The 21189-nt window shown below is 38.8% G+C and overlaps 1 protein-coding gene across 1 annotated transcript; it reads right to left on the reverse strand.

The window, feature by feature from the left end:
• Positions 1 to 321: 321 nt before the first annotated feature.
• On the reverse strand, positions 322 to 16546 carry LOC113882577 (dimethylaniline monooxygenase [N-oxide-forming] 5-like). Its single transcript, XM_027525505.1, is given in 9 exon segments — positions 322 to 676; positions 1699 to 1771; positions 3498 to 3847; positions 5106 to 5305; positions 6248 to 6390; positions 13421 to 13501; positions 13504 to 13582; positions 13967 to 14155; positions 16412 to 16546. Coding segments are annotated over 9 exon segments (1605 nt in total).
• Between the last annotated feature and the right edge of the window lie 4643 nt (positions 16547 to 21189).

The following is a 21189-nucleotide window of genomic DNA, read 5'->3' on the forward strand; positions in this document are numbered from 1 at the left end:
GGCTAGGAGAGATTGGTAACTGAGAACATTTCTCATATTATAGAAATTAAATATGCTTTTCTAGAGCAAGCTTTCATATAAACCATTTCATTTGAAATCTCCAATTTTCGAGTTGGCTTTAGCTCAAGTTGTTACTCTACCCCTTTGGACTTTTGAAGACTCCAGTTTTGCCAAATGCTCATACATGAGTAATTTTGCAATTATTAGGCAATTCACTGCACTGATCTAGTCCAGAGTGAGGGATAAATACTTGCACATGCCCAGTCTCTTAATTACTGTGTGTTACTGTTAACCTACAATATAGCAATGATCACAGGAAGATTATCCTTTAATAATGATGAAAGTGAGAACAAAGAGGAGAAGGGCTACAGAGATACTTTTAAGCCAAAGTGGCACACAGCATGGAGCCTGGGCACATATGAGGGTGCGAGTCCTCAGGGGCTTAATGATCCGTTCTCTCTGAGTCAGAATGGCTTCCCGGGGCCCAGCCCACTTCCCTGGCCCTTGTAGGCGGTATTGGTAAGATGTGCATGGCCCAAGGAAAAGTTCCAGAGCCAGCTTTGGATCCCACAGGAAAAGTGAGAACAGGTTGGGTTTCACTGCTATTTCAGAGGCAATTTCATCCATGTAATCCACATACTGAACTCTGCATGCATCACGGGGACTATTCAGGTACCTGAAACCAGAAGGGGAAACTATCAGAACCTCCATCTCTCCAAGCACAATTACATCTAGACATTGGCTGATGATTTCTCCAAAAAATGAGATATAAAATGTTTTCTTCTTTTCATTGACTGTGGCCTCAGTGCTTTTTAACAAAATATTCTTGGAGTGTTTTTTCCCCAACAAATCCTTCCAAGGATCTTGGATATTAATAGGTGGGTTTCAGAAGACTTTTGTCTTTTCTTAAATTTTCTTTGCCCATGAATTTAATTCTCAAGTAGGATATAGTCTCGTTTCGTTAAATCAGTGGTGATGAATACACTATGGAATATGCTACACGAATTGTACATATATGTGTGATATTAATTTCACTTTAAATATTACTGAAATGCAAATCTTCACCCTCCTTCTAAACCAAAGTTACTGGGTAACAAATTGTGATTCTTAAAATAAAACCTTTTATTTCTCATAGAGAACATGCTGTGACCTCCACATTATAGATTTTCAGTAGATATTTGCTAAATAGAAATAAATTATATCCCCAACACTAGTGGTTGAGAATAATTTTCCATTAAGAAGATTTGGTGAACCCACAAGCTCCTAACCAAACATAAGAATTTTACTTGGATTCTGTAATGGTCTCCTATCTCATTTCTCACATTGGTTTTTCTTTTCAACATGGTGAAAGAGTGAAACAATCTTTCATTTCATCATATATTTTCAGATGCTTTACATCTCTAAGGCTACAGCATGACACAAATTTATAATTATATGTTATATAAAGTGTTCCATAAACTTTAAATAAAATTCTACAGTTTCCAAGTTGGACCATTCTCTACCCATTCCATTCGATAAGTCCTCCATATATGATATTTATGCATGGTTAAGAGGAAATTAAAAAGTTGATAATTTGAGATCTCCTCCAGGCAAATAGACTCAGATTCCATCATGAGAAAAATATAAAGAATGCTTGAAATACAAACACTTCCACCTAAACACTTTCTACTGACTTTCATCAAGAAGCAAGTTTCTTACTGTTTTTCAAGTTTTGTTCTCTTCTTTCTTATGTCAGCCAACATGCCACTCACTGAAGGTAATTTGTTCAATCCTAGGAAAGAAATTTCAAATGTGAAAATGGTTTTCTTATTGAAAAGCTGTGGTTTGAGGAAGAAATGTGTAATGTTTGGTGGAGAACATTGTGAGATAGCATAGGAGTGGGAGAGATGGATTCAGGAGTTGCTCTGGATTGCCCTACATTCACTGTTCTATCAGGTGCACATGCCTTACACATGCAAAAACACGTCTTTAATGACTCCACATCTTGACTGCTGCTGCTGCTTCTAAGTCGCTTCAGTCATGTCCGACTCTGTGCGACCCCATAGACGGCAGCCCACCAGGCTCCCCCGTCCCTGGGATTCTCCAGGCAAGAACACTGGAGTGGGTTGCCATTTCCTTCTCCAACGCATGAAAGTGAAAAGTGAAAGTGAAGTCGCTCAGTCTTGTCCCACTCTTAGCGACCTCATGGATTGCAGCCTACCAGGCTCCTACATCCATGGGATTTTCCAGGCAAGAGTACTGGAATGAGGTGCCATTGCCTTCTCCACACATCTTGACTGGTAGACCTCAAATCTCACAAGGAAGAATGAACTGAAGGGAGTTGCATCCAGTAACAAGGCACAAAGTAGTGTGTGTGTAGTTCCATAACCAGAGTACTTTTTTTGACTCTCTTTTAAATAGTGAGCTATACTTGTTCATTTATGCTATCACTTAGCTTTTCAATAGCTACTAATGGTGAGTCAATGACTCCTGATTGTCTTCATTGGACAGAGATTTCTTCTTGATTTTTCATCTTAAATCATGTAAAACACTTTCCTATAATTATTCATTTCTTTAATGAATAATATCCTACATTTCAAGAAGCAGAATCTAGTAGAAACATATGGGAAACATTTTGAAGAAGGAACAAAAAAATGAGCAGAATTATTGCAATGTGATGGGCATCATTTCATTAAGGTAGGTTTGACTCTGTCTTCAATCTATTCTAAACCTAAAAGTTATGATATAAAAAAGAATAATAATAAAAAGATTAGCACCATGGCTAATCTTGATTCATACAATCAACATTCATTGAAGGCTTACAAAAGACAAATGCTTAATTGTTAATTCTAACTGCTCTGCACAATACACCTAATTATTTCATTTTTATAAGTGAGGGAATTGTGGAGGTCAAGTAATATGTCAAGACCACGCAGTCAGCATGTGGAGGAACTGGGTTTTAATCAGAGCTCACTGGATTACAAAGTTCTTGCTTTTTTAATTGTGCTGTGGTCCTATTCCAGTTACTTTCTGACTCTGACATAATTTTCATAACTCACAGTTCATAATTCTGTGACTCTGCTTGTCCTTTTTATATTTTGAACTTGAGAGATAGGCCAAAAAGTGCTCCCTGTAGTTGTGGATCACTCCAGAAATATTCTAGAAAGACTGAAAAGTAGGATAATTGTTATTTCCCATGTGTACTTTAGGTTGAGATCTTTCTTCTCCTGCCCTCATTTCCTATCCTGTGTATCTCGCTGATGTGCTTTAAAGAATCATTTGCCAATACGTTGTCATTTGATATCTTTAGGTAGTAGTTTTTTAATCTTCATTTTCATATGGGAATCCTAAAGATTACATAGCCATCAAACACTGAAATAAAAAATCTTGAGGCAGAATTTCAAATACTGTAAAGGTGAGCTTCAGATATGTTTGCAGCAGAAGACTTTTTCAGTGCCTCTGAAATCACATTATCTGGGTGGTTATCTTTTGTAAATATGAAAAAGGTCACGACATACCCTTGAATACACGTGCAGCCCATTGGCTCTGGAGTTCTGATGTGGGAATAGTGGCTCCTACTGGCTGGAGGATACCAATAAAAGCTAGCGTTGGTTTTTCTAGCTCAGGAGGGAAAACAAATTTATACATGGAACGCTGGATATCCAGAACTGTTGAATTATTTTCCAAAAATGGGAAAGAACAAGTGTATCCTGTGGCAAAGATTATAACATCAACATCCTCTTCTGTGCCGTCCTCAAAGATGGCTGATGTTTCTGTGAACTTTGTAACATTTGGTTTCATCCGAACTCTTCCAGTAATTATGTAGTTGGGTAGATCATCACCGAAACTAGCTTGATGACTCAGAAATCTGAGGAATGAAAATTTGTATGCAGGAAAACTAATATAAGTCTTTTTGGAAAGGAGGTAAGCTAAGAAAATACTTAAAATGATTTTTTAGTCATGCTAAAAAATGAAAGACATACATTTTTATTTTACAAAAGATTTTTGGTCAATATTTCTTCTGAATTATTTACTGAATAAACCTTCTGTATTCATCAGACTGCCAATAATGTTTATACAGTGCTTACTACATGCAAAGAGAAACTTTTGAAAGGTGATATAAGTTTATAGCAGTGATATATTGATACCTAATTTCCTTAAAACAATTTTTTTGGGAGATGAGAGAGATTTTTCTTTTTTAAAGCAGTGGGTGAAGTGCTTAAAATGGAACAGAAAAATCAGATCATAGTCTGATCTCCATTATTTTGAGAACCTATGTGGCATTTTTGTAAGATTTACTAACATTATTTAAATTTAACACTGTTAGTAACTAATAGTTTAATACTGTTTAAAGCAGTTTAACACTGCTTCTACCTTTGACTCCCCACACTTTTTCCTCCAATCAGCAGCCTGAGTGATCCTTTTAAAATGTAAAATTACAAGTCTTCCATCTTGTTGATGGAATCTTACCAGATTCCTGACTTTTTTAAAATTTGGCTCAGAAAGATGAAGTTTATTTTTATGGTATAGTATATTATTTGCTTCTCTACAGTCTAAGGTTTCAGAGCCTAAAGAAAAAGTGCACAGTAGTTTGAAAACATCAAGAGTGGGGACAGGTGAAGCTGCCACCATGCCTGAAATTCAATTTCCTTCTTCTAAGTTTAATGAATAGAATGGCCCAAAGAAACATGAGAAAAGAAACAATGATTAACATTCTCCTAAGATAGCTGATGGAGAAGGTGATGGCACCCCACTCCAGTACTCTTGCCTGGAATATCCCATGGACGGAGGAGCCTGGTAGGCTGCAGTCCTTGGGGTCGCAAAGAGTTGGACACGACTGAGTGACTTCACTTTCACTTTCCACTTTCATGCATTGGAGAAGGAAATGGCAACCCACTCCAGTGTTCTTGCCTAGAGAATCCCAGGGACGGTGGAGCCTGGTGGGCTGCCGTCTATGGGGTCGGACACGACTGAAGCGACGCAGCAGCAGCAGCAGCAGCAAGATAGCTGAAGTCTACTTTCAAGGTGGTAAAACATGAACTCTAAATCATCCTTATGTTCCAAGTTTGACCCACTGATTCCAAAAGGCAGCGGCAAAATTACTTTTTTAAAATCCTAGAACATACCTGTGTTGAGGTAGCAAACCATAAATGTCATGGTTAAAGTGAACATTTAATTTATTCTCTGCCCATCTGTTGATTAAGAATTCAGGGAAAATTTTTTTCACAAGAGAATTAAAACGAGTAAAGAGAACAGTGTCCATGGGCATCCCAGAATCCCAGACCCAGTTCCAAATCCATGCACCACTTCTTGTGCTGAGAAACACCTAGGAGAGAATGCAAGTAAACACAATAGATATGAGAGTTCACTTTCATAGGATAATTTCTCAGTTCTTCAGATATTACTCATTTGCCTCATGAGAAGAAATGGATAAAAACTCTACTGTCTTTTATCTTGAAGAGTTCTTCTGTTCTCAAAAGCAGGAAGACCAACACATAGTTACATACACTCCCACATACAGACACATCTGACTTGTTGCTTATAGCCCCAAGCCTTCTTCTGGGTCAACCCACTATTCTTTTTGAACCTTTCCCAAAGGAGTATTTGATGCCTGCAATGTCTTAAATTGCAAAAACACATAATGATGCAAAAAGGCTAGATAGATATCAACAGTTGACACAAAAGATCCCATCCAGCTGCTAATTACTGTGTTGCAGTAACTACAACACTTAGTTAATTTGTATCCCTATTGAAGGAATTGGAGTTGGAAGATGGTGTCAAGTGTCATGTCGATGAAAAATAAAGGGATTTAAAAAATGGTTATCTAATAAGTTTTTTTTTTTTTTTTTTGTAATTCTTGGCTGAACTGGTAAAATCTTCAGACTCTGGTAAAAATAAACAATTTGAAAGTCTTTGAGGTTTAAACTATTTATTTGTATTTCATTCTCCATTTTTCTTTTTTGGAATAGATTATCAAGATGCCTATTGAGGAAATTGGAGAAGGAAGTGGCAACCCACTCCAGTAATCTTGCCTGAAGAATTCCATGAACAGAGGAGCATGACAGGCTATAGTCCATGGGGTTGCAGAATCAGGCATGACTGAGCAACTATCACTCATTCACTATTGAGGAAATAGGTGTGAGAAGGTAATTAACAATCAGTATTGAAACAGCGTATGAGTACACACTACACGTATTTTGTGCAATTCTCATATCTCATAAGTTAGGGGCCAGGTTGCATCTGAAGAAAGAGAATTTAGGCACCAAACCTGTGCAGCTACATGACTGAGCTCAATCGCCAAATCAATTGCAGAATTTCCAATGCCAATCACAATGATTTTCTTGCCCTGAAATTTCTCTGGACTCTTGTATTCCCAACTGTGAATATATTGACCTTTGAAACGCATGATTCCTGTGGGCAAGAACACAATCAAGCATTGACTGTTATTTTGTCTTTTAAACTGCTGGCATATTCTAAAGCTTATTGCTAAACTCAAAGTCTTTCTAATTTAAATCTCTCATTTTCTGGTCTACTATTCCTGATCTGTAAACTGTGCTTGTCCTACATTATCAGACAGAATTAATTCTCCTACAGTTCTGTTCTGGAACAAAAATTTTATATTCCAACAAATTCTCAGGTTTCTTAAAAAGTCAGATATTTTACTTCTGCCTCTTTTTAACTTATCTATATCCTGCCAAGTCTTCAAAAAGAGCTTGACTCCTATATAAGTAATACATCTTCTTTATCCATCATCTTCATTATTATAAATACTGCTCTGATCCAGTTTCCTGTCTTGCTTCCTTAACCCAAGCTTCATCCCTGTCTACCTTGTTTTCCATCTCTTCCTAGGCCCAGTACACCCTTTCTACTAACACTAGCACTATTCACTTGGCTCTCTACTGGGGACAAATGCTCAGTGATTCTGGGGCTGAAAGGATATAAAAACATTATTCTTGTTTAAAAAATATGCTCTGACTTAAGCAAAAACCTCATGTGGCCAAACCATAATATCTGGTCGATTTTGTACCATTTCATCTTTCAGACAACATTGAGGCCTGCACTTATAGGCTTCACTGCTTCTCCTGTGACACTGGACAGCCCTGTTCCATCCTAATTGTGGATCATTCCTTGTTCTTTTTCCTTTATCTGGTGAATGTGCTCCAAAACCTCAGCTTTCCCTTGGAAGCAATGCTTTGATCATCACCTAGTGAATTCCTGAGCTCAATCATTGCTAAGTTCACTTTTCCTTTCAATTTCTGACTACAACTGTTCCAATTATTCCCCCTCCTCCTGGTCCTACTAAAATGCCCCTCACTACCTGAAGATAACATTTTCTTCTCATTTTTTATGAAACAATAAAAACCTGAGATGAGTTCCTCAACATCTAAAAGTTCCTGTGTTTTCATCTATCCTTCCTCTGTCTCCTTTCCCCAAGATAAAATATTTCTATTCTGTTCCAAAATGAACACTTTGCCCTCTGGCTCAATATGGGAGTAGACCTTGAGATCAAACAAACCTGGGCATACTTCATAACTTTTTCACTACTAGATGTATTTGTAATGTGTAAAATAGAAATTGTTTCACCTAGCTCACAGGAATGGTATGAGTATCCTTTTAAACACTCCTAAAACATAGCACTTGAAAAATAAGTCTAATGTTTATCTTTGAATGTATTAAATCAAAACCAATACAATATTGTAAAGTAAAAAAAAAGTAATAATAATGAATGTATTAAATCTTATCCCATCCTCTTCCATTTTCAATAATCATCTCTAAGACCCTGTCACCTGCTCAACCTTTGCCCCTCAAACAGGCAAAATTAGCTTTCCCAAGACCTCTTCTCTCTCAGGAAATGGCAACTCCATTGCTTTGGACAATAAAATTATCCTTTTTTATCCTTTTATAACATATAACCTTTTTAAAAATCACACCTCATAACCGATCCATCAGCAAATTTTTTTTTTCCAACTTCTACTAGAAAGCAGAAGAGATACATGGAGTAATAGGCAAATTTGGCCTTGGAGTACAAAATGAAGCAGGGCAAAGGTTAACAGAATTTTGCCAAGAGGATGCACTGGTCATAGCAAACACCTTCTTCCAACAACACTAGAGATGACTCTATACATGGACACCACCAGATGGTCAATACCAAAATCAGATTGATTATATTCTTTGCATCTGAAGATGGAGAAGCTCTCTACAGTCAGCAAAAACAAGATGAGAGCTGACTGTGGCTCAGATCATGAAGTCCTTATTGCCAAATTCAGATTTACATTGAAGAAAGTCAGTAAATCACTAGACCATTCAGGTATGACCTAAATCAAATCCTTTACAATATATACAGTGGAAGTGACAAATAGATTCAAGGGATTAAATCTGATAGACAGAGTGCCTGAAGAACTATGGACAGAGGTTTGTGAATTGTACAGGAAGCAGTGATCAACACCATCCCTAAGAAAAAGAAAAGCAAAAAGGCAAAATGGTTATCTGTGAAGCCCTTACAAATAGCTTAGGAAAGAAGAGAAGTTAAAGGCAAAGGAGAAAAGGAAAGATATCCATATGAATGCAGAGTTCCAAAGGGTAGCAAGGAGAGGTAAGAAAGCCTTCTTCAGTGATCAATGCAAAGAGATAGAGGAAAACAACAGAATGGGAAAGACTAGGGATCTCTTCAAGAAAATTAGCGATACCAAGGGAACTTTTCATGAAAATATGGGCAAAATAAAGGACAGAAATTGTATGGACCAAACAGAAGCAGAAGATATTAAGAAGAGGTGGAAAGAATACAAAAAGAGCAATACAAAAATGATCTTCATGACCCAGATAACCATGAGGGGGAGATCACTCACCTAGAGCCAGACATCCTGGAATGTGAAGTCAAGTGGGCCTTAGAAAGCATCACTATGAACAAAGCTAGTGAAGGTGATGGATCCCAGCTGAGCTACTTGAAATCCTGAAAGATGATGCTATTAAAGTGCTGCACTCAATATGCCAGCAAATTTGGAAAACTCAGCAGTGGCCACAGGACTGGAAAAGGTCAGTTTTCATTCCAATCCCAAAGAAAGGCAATGCCAAAGAATGTTCAAATACTGCACAATTGCAATCATTTCACATGCTAGCAAAGTAATGCTCAAAATTCTCCAAGAGAGACTTCAACAGTACATGAACCAAGAACTTGCAAATGTTCAAGCTGGATTTAGAAAAGGCAGAAGAACCAAAGATCAAATTGCCAACATCCATTGGATCATCAAAAAAGGGTGAGAGTTCCAGGAAAACATCTACTGCTTTCTTGACTACACCAAAGCCTTTGACTGCATGGACCACAGCAAACTGCAGAAAATTCTTAAAAAGATGGGAGTACCAGATCACCTTACCCAAATCCTGAGAAATATGTATGCAAGTCAAGAAGCAACGGTTAGAACCGGACATGGAACAGTGGACTGGTTCCAAATTCAGAAAGGAGTACATCAAGGCTGCATGTTGTCACCCTGCTTATTTAACTTCTATGCAGTGTACATCATGCGAAATGCTAAGCTGGATGAAGCACAAGCTGGAATCAAGATTTCTGGGAGAAATATCAATAACCTCAGATACACAGATGACATCACCCTTAAGGCAGAAAGCAAAGAACTAAAGAGACTCTTGATGAAAGTGAATGAGGAGAGTGAAAAAGTTGGCTTAAAACTCAACATTCAAAAAACTAACATCATGGCATCTGGTCCCATTGCTTCATGGCAAAATGATGGGGAAACAGTGGAAACAGTGACAGACTTTATTTTCTTGGGCTGCAACATCACTGCAGTTGGTGACTGCATCCATGAAATTAAAAGACCTTTGCCCCTTGGAAGACGAGCTATGACCAACATAGCATATTAAAAAACAGAGACATTATTTTGCCAACAAAAGTCCATCTAGTCAGAGCTACGGTTTTTCCAGTAGTCATGTATAGATCTTAGAGTTGGATCATAAAGTTTAAAAATAAAAAATAAAAATAAATAAAATATATTCTTCAGACAAAAAAAAAAAGAAAGCTGAGCACCGAAGAATTAATGCTTTTGAATGGTGGTGTTGGAGAAGACTCTTGAGAGTCCCTTGGACTGAAAGGAAATCAAACCAGTCAGTCCTAAAGGAAATCAGTCCTGAATATTCATTGGAGGGACTGATGCTGAAGCTGAAGCTCCAATTCGCTGGCAACGTGATGAGAAGAACTGACCCACTGGAGAAGACCCTGATGGTGAGAAAGATTGAGGGCAGGAGGAGAAGGGGACAATAGAGGATGAGATGGTTGGATGGCATCACCAACTTGGTGGACATGAGTTTGAGCAAGCTCCAGGAGTTGGTGATAAACAGGGAAGCCTGGCATGCTGCAGTCCATGGGATCGCAAGGAGTTGGACATGACTGAGCAATTGAACTGAACTGAACTTCAAACTATATTTAAGATCCAAGCACCACGTTATGTCTCCACTGCCACTCAGATCAGATCAGATCAGTCGCTCAGTCGTGTCCGACTCTTTTGCAACCCCATGAATTGCAGCACGCCAGGCCTCCCTGTCCATCACCAACTCCCAGAGTTCACTCAAACTCACGTCCATTGAGTTGGTGATGCCATCCAGCCATCTCATCCTCTGTCGTCCCCTTCTCCTCTTGCCCCCTAATCCCTCCCAGCATCAGAGTCTTTCCCAATGACTCAGCTCTTCACATGAGGTGGCCAAAGTACTGGAGTTTCAGCTTTAGCATCATTCCTTCCAAAGAAATCCCAGGGCTGATCTCCTTCTGAATGGACTGTCCAGATCTCCTTGCAGTCCAAGGAACTCTCAAGAGTCTTTTCCAACACCACAGTTTAAAAGCATCAATTCTTTGGCGCTCAGCCTTCTTCACATTCCAACTCTCACATCCATACATGACCACAGGAAAAACCATAGCCTTGACTAGACGAACCTTTGTTGGCAGAGTAATGTCTCTGCTTTTGAATATGCTATCTAGGTTGATCATAACTTTCCTTCCAAGGAGTAAGCATCTTTTAATTTCATGGCTGAAGTGACTGCAGTGACTGTTTCCACTGTTTCCCCATCTATTTCTCATAAAATGATGGGACCAGATGCCATGATCTTTGTTTTCTGAATGTTGAGCTTTAAGCCAACTTTTTCACTCTCCACTTTCACTTTCATCAAGAGGCTTTTGAGTTCCTCTTCACTTTCTGCCATAAGGGTGGTGTCATCTGCATATCTGAGGTTATTGACATTTCTTCTGGCAATCTTGATTCCAGCTTGTGTTTCTTCCAGTCCAGCGTTTCTCATGATGTACTCTGCATAGAAGTTAAATAAGCAGGGTGACAATATACAGCCTTGACGAACTCCTTTTCCTATTTGGAACCAGTCTGTTTTTCCATGTCCAGTTCTAACTGTTGCTTCCTGACGTGCATACAAATTTCTCAAGAGACAGATCAGGTGGTCTGGTATTCCCATCTCTTTCAGAATTTTCCACAGTTGATTGTGATCCACACAGTCAAAGGCTTTGGCATAGTTAATAAAGCAGAAATAGATGTTTTTCTGGAACTCTCTTGCTTTTTCCATGATCCAGCGGATGTTGGCAATTTGATCTCTGGTTCCTCTGCCTTTTCTAAAAGCAGCTTGAACATCAGGAAGTTCACGGTTCACATATTGCTGAAGCCTGGCTTGGAGAATTTTGAGCATTACTTTACTAGCATGTGAGATGAGTACAACTGTGCGGTAGTCTGAGCATTCTTTGGCATTGCCTTTCTTTGGGATTGGAATGAAAACTGACCTTTTCCAGTCCTGTGGCCACTGCTGAGTTTTCCAAATTTGCTGGCATATTGAGTGCAGCACTTTCACAGCATCATCTCCACGGCCACTATCCTGGTAAAAATCACCATCATTTTTCAACTGAATTGTCAAGAACCTTCTCCCTGGCCTGCCTGTTTCTGCTTTCCCAGCTCCTTCCCCAGCTGTTCTCAACACAACAGCCAATGTGATTGGAGCATGCTCCAAGGGGACACTGCTCTGCTGAAAACCACCCAGTGGATCCCACTTCAGTTAAAGTCAGAGCCATGGTCCAGACAATGGCCTTTTTAATTCTTATTGGTCTGGTGCAGCATTCACCCTCTGACGTCATCTCCCTGTACTCTTTCTTCTACTCTCACCACATGGACCTGTCTGTTACACACCTACCTCAAGTTCTTTGCACTGTTTTCTTCCTTTTATACAATCTGCATTCCTCAGTTATTTGCATCACTTCCTCAATGCCTTGGGGTCTTTATTCCAGTGCTCTTTTCTCTCTGAAGCCTTACCTGACCACTTCAACTAGTCTTGCATGACAAGCCCATCTCCCCAACCACCAACCCTTTGCCCTTCCTGTTAACTGTTTCTCTTCATAGTTATTACCTTCCACATATTTATCCTTTTTTTGTATCTCCCTCCATCTACTACCATGTATGCTCCAAGGGGACAAAAATTTTGATCTGTTTAATTCTCTGCTGAGCCTCTGCCACAAAAGTGATGCTCAGTAGATATTTCTTGAATGAATACTGATTGAATCAGTACAGGAATGTTTAAATCTCTAATAAGCTAATAACTAACAGACCACTTTTGACCAATTTTATCTTTCTCTTTCTTCTTGTGCACTTGGAAACAGACATAAGAATGGAAAGTGGGGGAGTTCAGCATCTCCTGAGAAGCCCAAAGGAGTCTCAGATTCAGCCCTCTTCGAGCAAACAGTATACACATTCTGCTTCTAGAGGTAAGAAGGAGCTCTTGTGCAGATAAATCATTGCTGCATGATTCCTTATATTCAGAGTGCTTAAGCTTCCAAATAGTAAGTAGCACTGCAGTATCTTGTAAGATATATGTAGTGACACACTAGCACTTAGCTATTTGTAGTCATCTTGTTATGTTATGTTTATCTATACATATATGTATATATATGTGGCTTCCCTGGTGGGTCAATGGTAGAGAATCTGCCTGCAATGCAGGAGCTACAGGAGAAGCAGGTTCGATCCCTGGGTTGGAAAGATCCTTGGAGGAGTGCATGACAACCCACTCCAGTTTCTTGCCTGGAGAATACCATGTATGTATATATATACACATGGTATATATATATATACACATTCAGAAATAAAGCAAAATCTTAATATATTTCTGTATCTTTGCTCTTACTAATTACTTCACACTATTAAAATGTAACACCTTCCTCTTAAATAGCCCAGAACTGGTGGTGATAGTATATTTTAGTACTTTTTATTTTCAATTTTATAACTATATTATTTGGATTAACTTGAAAGAACTTGCATTACTTTATAATCAGAAAATGTAATATTTATTATGAAACTAAGGTGACTTTCAGAATTATAAACTCTCTCCAAAAATAACAATAGCTACAGTGATAGTATCTCACAACACCAGTGCCTTAGAATTCAATAGCACATACCTGGAAATTTCTGAAGTGGCATGAAGGGATTGGTAAAAAGGCCACTACATACCATAATCCCATCAAAGACATAGGATTCCTTTTTCCTTCAGCCTGCACCACAACATCCCACTGTCCCGTGAAAGAGAAATCAGAGTGCTTCCTCACGCTGCACACCTTCGACTGGGAATAAGACAAAAAGACTCATGACCACTCTTCCCTGATGCCCTCAAGAACTCTTGACCTCAATGAATAAAGTTGACTGCAGGTACTCTCATCTGGGCTTTCATTAAAGTGCTCAAGTATAACTGGTCTCCCGAACAAGGCATTTTAAAGGTGAGATTAGCTCAATTTGTTCAGACTACAGTCCTCAAGGTAGCTAGGGGTGATCCCACACCAGGTGTACAGTTTGGCATTTCAGTCAATCTCCCATATTTTCTCCTGAAGGAGACTTCCATGGAGATGTATAACTTCCATGGAGATGTATGTAAAGCCCACGGCTCTGGCCTAGCTTTGGGTTCTAACAAGAGACTTCCTTGTATGTTGAGTGCTCACTGTCCCACTTACCAGAAACCGGATGTGCTTCAAAAGGTGAAAGTGTTTGACATACATATGGAGATACTCCATGATTTTGGAATTATGCAAGTAGTTGGGAAAGTGGTCAGGGAAAGGGTAATCACTGTAGGCCATCATCTCCTTTGAAGTGTTGCTGATGACAGACTTATAGACACTTGGCCTGCCTCTTTCAGCCTTCTCCTACCAAGAAAACAAAGGACACCTGCTAAAGTATATCAACTTTAACAACAGATCAAACTATGAGTCTTCTTCAAAATGAAGAGCATTGTTATATTAAGGAATTACACAATATTAAAACATTCATACACAAAATTATCCCTTTTGATAAGGACAATCTCTGTAAATATGACCAGGCTGGTGAAGTGAAAGCTTTATATGGGCATCACTTAGTGAATTCAGATGACATATTGTGGTATTTGGGGGCATTCTGTCATAGTCCTTGAGATGTATCATTGCATAGCTCCAGCAAGGAAATTGACATTAAGTCATTTCTCTGAATCTATTTCTTCACTTGTAAATAGGTACTTGTCTATGTCACAGAGTTATTGTGGAGACCAAAGAATACACATAAAATGTTAGGAAAACCTTGCAAGGGAAAGCAATTATCAATGCATGCTTTGTTATAGGACTTATAGAAATTGCATGTGCAGGGTGAAAAGGACACCAGACTGGGAGATTGGAGATTTTCTTGAGATGTATCTGTATCAGACATGGTCCATCCAGGAATATGGGAGCTCCTCTCTCGATACTTGATACAGGGAATGTAATGCAGAGAATTGGTAACATAGGTAATGAGAAACCCAAAAAGCCATGAGGTATTGGTGAAATGTCCAGAGGTTAGCAAAGACAAGCAGCCAGCACCACATCTAGGCTATACCTAGCCAACTAACAGTTGGTATCTTTTGACCTACCTTCTTTTCCCTTCATGGTAACATTGAAGACCATGTGGTCCAGGGGTATAACTATAAGCTGAAGAAGAGCCCTTTAATATGCCTATCTAGTGGCTAGTATTAATCACTCAGTCGTGTTCAACTCTTTGCAATCCCGTGGACTGCAGCCCACCAGACTCCTCCATTAATGAGATTTTTCCAGGCAAGAATACTGGAGTGGGTTGCCATTTCCTTCTCCAGGGGATCTCCCCAACCCAGATATTGAACCCATGCTTCCCTCATTGCAGACAGATTCTTTACCATCTGAACCACCAGGGAATATACCTATGATGCAGGCCAAATACTATCACTATGCTCAGCTCTTGAGATTTCAGCTTTGTCCTAAAATATTAGAGTTGGTGTTAGTTGCCCTGACTGTACATACATACTCTTGGGCTCAAGATAAAAATCTAAAGTTCATGTATTAGCATATATGTGATAACTGAAGCCACAGAGGGCTAGGAAGGTATCCTAAAGAACCCATAAAAAGTTAAAAAAATACAGAAGAGTAAGAAGGGAGCTATAATCAGCAACATGAAAAAAACTGAGAAGGAAAATCAGAAAGACAGCAGAGTGAAATCACAGAAGCTAGAGACAAGTGTTTTAAAAAGGAGCTGATTTTTAACATCATTGGATCCCCTTGAGAAAGCGATACAATTCTGGACAGAAAATCCATTCAGTTTGTCAATTTTATTGGTAACAGTGGTGAGAGCAGTTTTGGGGAAGTGCCAGGATGTCTATCATGTAGTGATGGTGGAGATGAAGGAAGAGCAAGCACACAAGTCTTCTTCAAGGATCTAGAGTCTGAAAGCAAACGAGATTGATTGAACCTTATCCTTGTGCAGAAGAAAGGAATGGGAGTCAAATCACAGGTATTTTGTTGTTCAATCACTCAGTCATGTCTGACTCTTTGTGGTGCCGTAGACTGCAGCACACTAGGCTTCCCTATCCCTCGCTGTCTCCTAGAGCTTGCTCAAACTCATGTCCATTGAGTCGGTGATGCCATCCAACCATCTCATCATCTGTCATCCCTTTCTCCTCCTGCCTTCAATCTTTCCCAGCATCAGGGTCTTTTCTAAAGAGTCAGCTCTTTGCATCAGGTGGCCAACCTAGTGGAGTTTCAGCTTCAGCATCAGTCCTTCCAATGAATATTCAGGACTGATTTCCTTTAGGATTGACTGGATTGATCTTCTTGCTGTCCAAAGGACTCTCAAGAGCCTTCTCCAACACCACAGTTCAAAACATCAATTCTTTGGTGCTCAGCCTTCCTTATGGTCCAACACACATCTGCACATGACTACTGGAAAAATCATAGCTTTGACTATAAGGATCTTTGTTGGCAAAGTAATGCCTCTGCTTTTTAATATGCTGTCTACCTTGGTCATAGCTTTTCTTCCAAGGAGCTGTAGTTGAAGGATGATTTAGTGCTGTAGTCCTTGCATTCTTATTTCCCAGATATGAAAAAATGTCATTACACATATAGAAGTATAGGCATATTCAAACTTACCTCATATCTCCACAGTCCTCCAATGTCATTGCTTTCTTCAAAACAGATGGGTTCCAGTCCCTCCTCCAGACAGATCTTAATGGCACCTAATCCACTGACTCCAGCACCAACCACCATAATTCTTTTTCCTGGCATTATGTCTTGTATCAAGAAACACAGCATAAAATCAGACTTTTATTGCCATGTATTTTTTTATCATGCAAAGTTAGTTTTTCTCTAAAATTCCTAGTAAATGCTTTGAAGGTATATCTTGTTCAAAGCAGATATGCCTTTCAAAGGAAGATCCAGTGACAGAAAATCTTAGTTCTCTCAGGCTTTCATGTTTTCAAGTACAAAAGAAATTGTTTGTTTGTTTTTTTAAACGGTTTGACTCCTAAAATTTTTCTGATCATATGAGCTCACATTTTTACATTTCTTTTTTGATAGTTTCCTTATACCTAACACATTTGCACTCACACACTCTCAAAAACCTGTTCATTCATAGATTTTGCCCATACTTTTCTTCCTTCCCATTATGATTTATTACATAATTAAAATACTTCCCACTGCTATATAATATTGTTGTTTATGTACTCTATATATAATAGTTTGCACCTGTTAGATCCAAACTCACAACCCAATTTTTTCCCACCATGGCCCTCACTTTGGTGACCACAAATCTTTTATCCATGTCTGTGGGTCTGTTTCTGTTTCACAGATAAGATCACTTGTGTCATATTTGTGTCACATATAAGTTATACTCTGGTATTTTTCTTTCTTTTTCTGAATTACTTCAGTTAGTATGATAATCTCAATGTCCATTCATTTAGCTTCAAATGGCATGTGTCCTTCTATTCTATTTTATATATTCCCCTATATAAATATACTACATCTTTATCCATTCATATGTTGATGGACATTTAGATTGCTTCCATGTCCTGGCTACTGTAAATATTGCTTCTATAAACATAAGGGTGTATGTATCTTTTTGAATTATATTACAAACAGACTTTTAATTCCTTCCACTACTACTATCTGCTTATAGAAACACTTATGTAGGATATTTTGGCAGATTTTACCTTTATTTAAGCTAGAGAATCCTTATTTTTGCCTCATGATAGAGTTTGAAGTGGGGAAAAAAATAAAACCCTAACAGATTTCATCATATAAATATCATTCATAATACTCTTCTTGGGGTAGAGTGTGAACTATGTAAAAGTTCAGCATCTTTAGAAAAGTAGTCTGATTGCCTTTATGCCGGAGATTAATATTCTGCCATTCATTCATTCAATAGATATCAACTGGCTGCCTAGTATATACCAGACACTACTTTACTGGAGCAAATATAGCATTGAACAGATCAGACACAATTCTTTAAAAGCATTCTAATGAGGTAGAGATCAAATAATTAAGCAAATAAGTAGTAAGATGATACATTCTATGTAGAAAAATTAAGGAGCATACAGTTTATAGGAAATAGAGGAGCCAGAGTATTATTTCATACAGGATGGTCAGAAAAGGACTCAAGAATGACATTTAAGCAGGGAGTAAAGAACCAAGACAAAAGCAAAGAAGTTGGGAATCAACCTTCTTGACTTCAGACTATACTTCAAAACTACAGTCATCAAGGTAGCATGGTACTGGTGCAAAGATAGAAATATAGATCAATGGAACAAAATAGAAAGTCCATAAATAAATCCATGCACCTATGGACACCTTATCTTTGACAAAGGAGGCAAAAATATATAGTGGAGAAAAGACAGTCTCTTCAACAAGTGGTTCTGAGGAAACTGGTCAACTACCTGTAAAAGAGTGAAACTAGAACACTTTTTAACATCATATATAAAAATAAACTTAAAATGAATTAAAGATCTAAATGTAAGACCAGATACTATAAAACTCTTAGAGGAAAACATAGGCAAAACATTCTCTGATATAAATCACAGCAAGATCCTCTATGACTCACCTCCCAAAGTAATGGAAATAAAAATAGAAATAAACAAATGGGACCTAATTAAATGTAAAAGCTTTTTTACAACAAGGAAACTATAAGCAAGGTGAAAAGACAGCCCTGAGAATGGGAGAAAACAACAGCAAATAAAACAACAGACAAGAATTAATCTCCAAAATATGTAAGCAGCCCATGCAGCTCAATACCAGAAAAAACAAACCGCCCAATCAAAAAATGGGCAAAATACCTAAACATTTCTCCAAAGAAGACATTTAGATGAAAAACATTAAAAGATGCTCAACACCATTCATTATTAGAGAAAAGCAAATAAAAACCACAATGAGGCATCATCTCACATCAGTCAGAGGGCCATCATCAAAAAGTTTACAAACAATAAATGCTGGAGTGAGTGTGGAGGAAAGGGAACCTTCTTGCACTGTTGGTGGGAATGCAAACTGGTACAGCCACTATGGAGAACAGTGCAGAGATTCCTTAAAAACCTGGGATGAGAACTGTCATATAACCCAGTAACCCCACTCCTGGGCATACACTCCAAAGGAAACCAGAATTGAAAGAGACACATGTACTCCAATGTTCACTGCAGCACAGTTTACAATAGCTAGGACATGGAAGCAACCTAGATGTCCATTGGCAGATGAATGGATAAGGAAGTTGTTGTACATATACACAATGGAATATTACTCAGCTATAAAAAGGAACAATTTGAGGCAGTTCTAATGAGGTGGATTGCCGGGGACCAGCCCCGGCTGATCCAGGGTATTCGAAGGAGAGACGGCGTAGGCGAAGATCAGGAAACAATTGCTTAATTAAATGTTAATTAAGGATATAAAGAGTAATAGAATGAGGATAGCTCAGTAAAATTCAGTGAAGAAAAGAGGCTGAAATAAGGATAGCTCAGTGAGGAAATTCAGTGGAGAAAAGAGGCTGAATAATTCAGCCAGAAGGTAAGAGAAAGAACGACATGGTGAGACCAAGTTTTGGTGAACAAGGCCCGCACTTTATTTTCCAAAGTAGTTTTTATACCTTAAGTTATGCATAGAGGATAATGGGGGAAGGGGTAGAGTCAGGCAGCAAGCCAGGCTTTCTTCCTGCAAACGTATCATACGCAAAAGCTTAGGTGATTTGCATCATCTTCTGGCCCGGAGGCCTGTTAACATTTTAAGACCTTTTCTTCAGAAAACTTATTTTTCTCTAAAGGTGATTGGTCAGGAGCCACCCTCCAAAAGCATTAGATAAAGTTGCATTCCTACAGCGCAAAGATGTGGTGGGCTATAACAAGAAAAAGAATTAACTCAAGGGTCCCAGGTTACAAACATTAAAGCTACTACTTACACCAATTATATTAATCAATACACTGCCAGGGACACAGCAGGTAAGGGATATGGAAACTTAGCAGCAAACATTGGCCAAACAAGTGAAAATCCCTTCACCAATACAATTTCTAATCAATCTTTTAACTACTCAAAACTGTGTTTAGACAGTTTAGAACATCTCCTGCCTCTCACAGTTGGGAGGCTCTGAACAATCACATGTGGCTGGAAAAACCTATTCAGGCAGGCTAGAGGATTTCCAAAGGAGTTTGTAGGTTAAACACTGTCACACCCAGGAATTATTAACTGGAGCTGTAAGCTAACTCTTTTTTCAGAGAGGTAGTGGGGGACAGCCCCCCGTAAAGTCAGAGGTGTAGGTGAAAGCACAAGCAGAAAGTAGGCAGACTCTGGTTTTGGGTGTAAATGCTCGAGAATTTCCAGGGGGACTCCTGAGGCTCGATCCCGCCTTTGCGTGTGCCGAGCCTCCTTCCTTATGACCTTTGTCATGGGCGGAGTTCCTCACGCTGGCTACCGGCAGTGATAGAATTCCAGTTGAGCTATTCCAGATCCTGAAAAGTGCTGCACTCAATATGCAATATGCACTCAATATGCAATATGCCGGCTCCCAGCAGTGGATGAACCTACAGCCTATTATAAAGAATGAAGTAAGTCAGAAAGAGAAAGACAAATACTGTATGTTAATGCATATATATGGAATCTAGAAGGATGATACTGATGATGGTACATACAGGGCAGCAAAGGAGACACAGAGGTAAAGAACAGACTTTTGGACTCAGTGGGAGAAGGTGAGGGCAGGATAATTTGAGAGAATAGCACTGAAACTATATATTACCATATGTAAAGTAGATGAACAGTGCAAATTTGATGCATGAAGCAGGGCACCCAAAGCTGGTGCTCTGCGACAACCTAGAAGGAAAGGATGAGACAGGAGGGGAGGAGGGGGTAGGATGTGGGGAGGGGGATTTCAGGATGGGGGTTACACATGTATACATATGGCCAATTCATGCTGATATATGCCCCAAACCATCACAATATTATAATGTAATTATCCTCCAATTAAATTAAATTATTTTTAAAAAGAACCAAGACATGTGATATCTGAGAGAGAATTCCAAGCAGAGAGTCTGAGACAGGCACTTGGACTTTTTGAAGAAGGAAGGAAAGCCTTATGACTAATACCAAAAAGATATAAGGGGTATAATGAAGTTGGACAGGGAGTATTAGTTACCAGTATCAGAGGCATTACCAGTATCAGAGTTCAGATTGGACAGGCTACTTTTTCAAAGGATGGGGCAAAGAATATATTTGGTATTCAGAAACGTCACTTACCTGTAAGTACCTCTGATGACACTGCTTCTCTTTCCACTCTCTATTCAACAACATAATGTTTTATCCTCTACTACTTAACAGAACCACAAAGTAATAGTATTTTCTCAAGGGATGTCTCCTTACCTTATGATGTGGTGATTTTTTCCCTGTATCTCTGCTCTCTACTC

Source organism: Bos indicus x Bos taurus, chromosome 3 (assembly GCF_003369695.1).
Source record: "Bos indicus x Bos taurus breed Angus x Brahman F1 hybrid chromosome 3, Bos_hybrid_MaternalHap_v2.0, whole genome shotgun sequence".
Taxonomy (NCBI): Eukaryota; Metazoa; Chordata; class Mammalia; order Artiodactyla; family Bovidae; genus Bos; species Bos indicus x Bos taurus.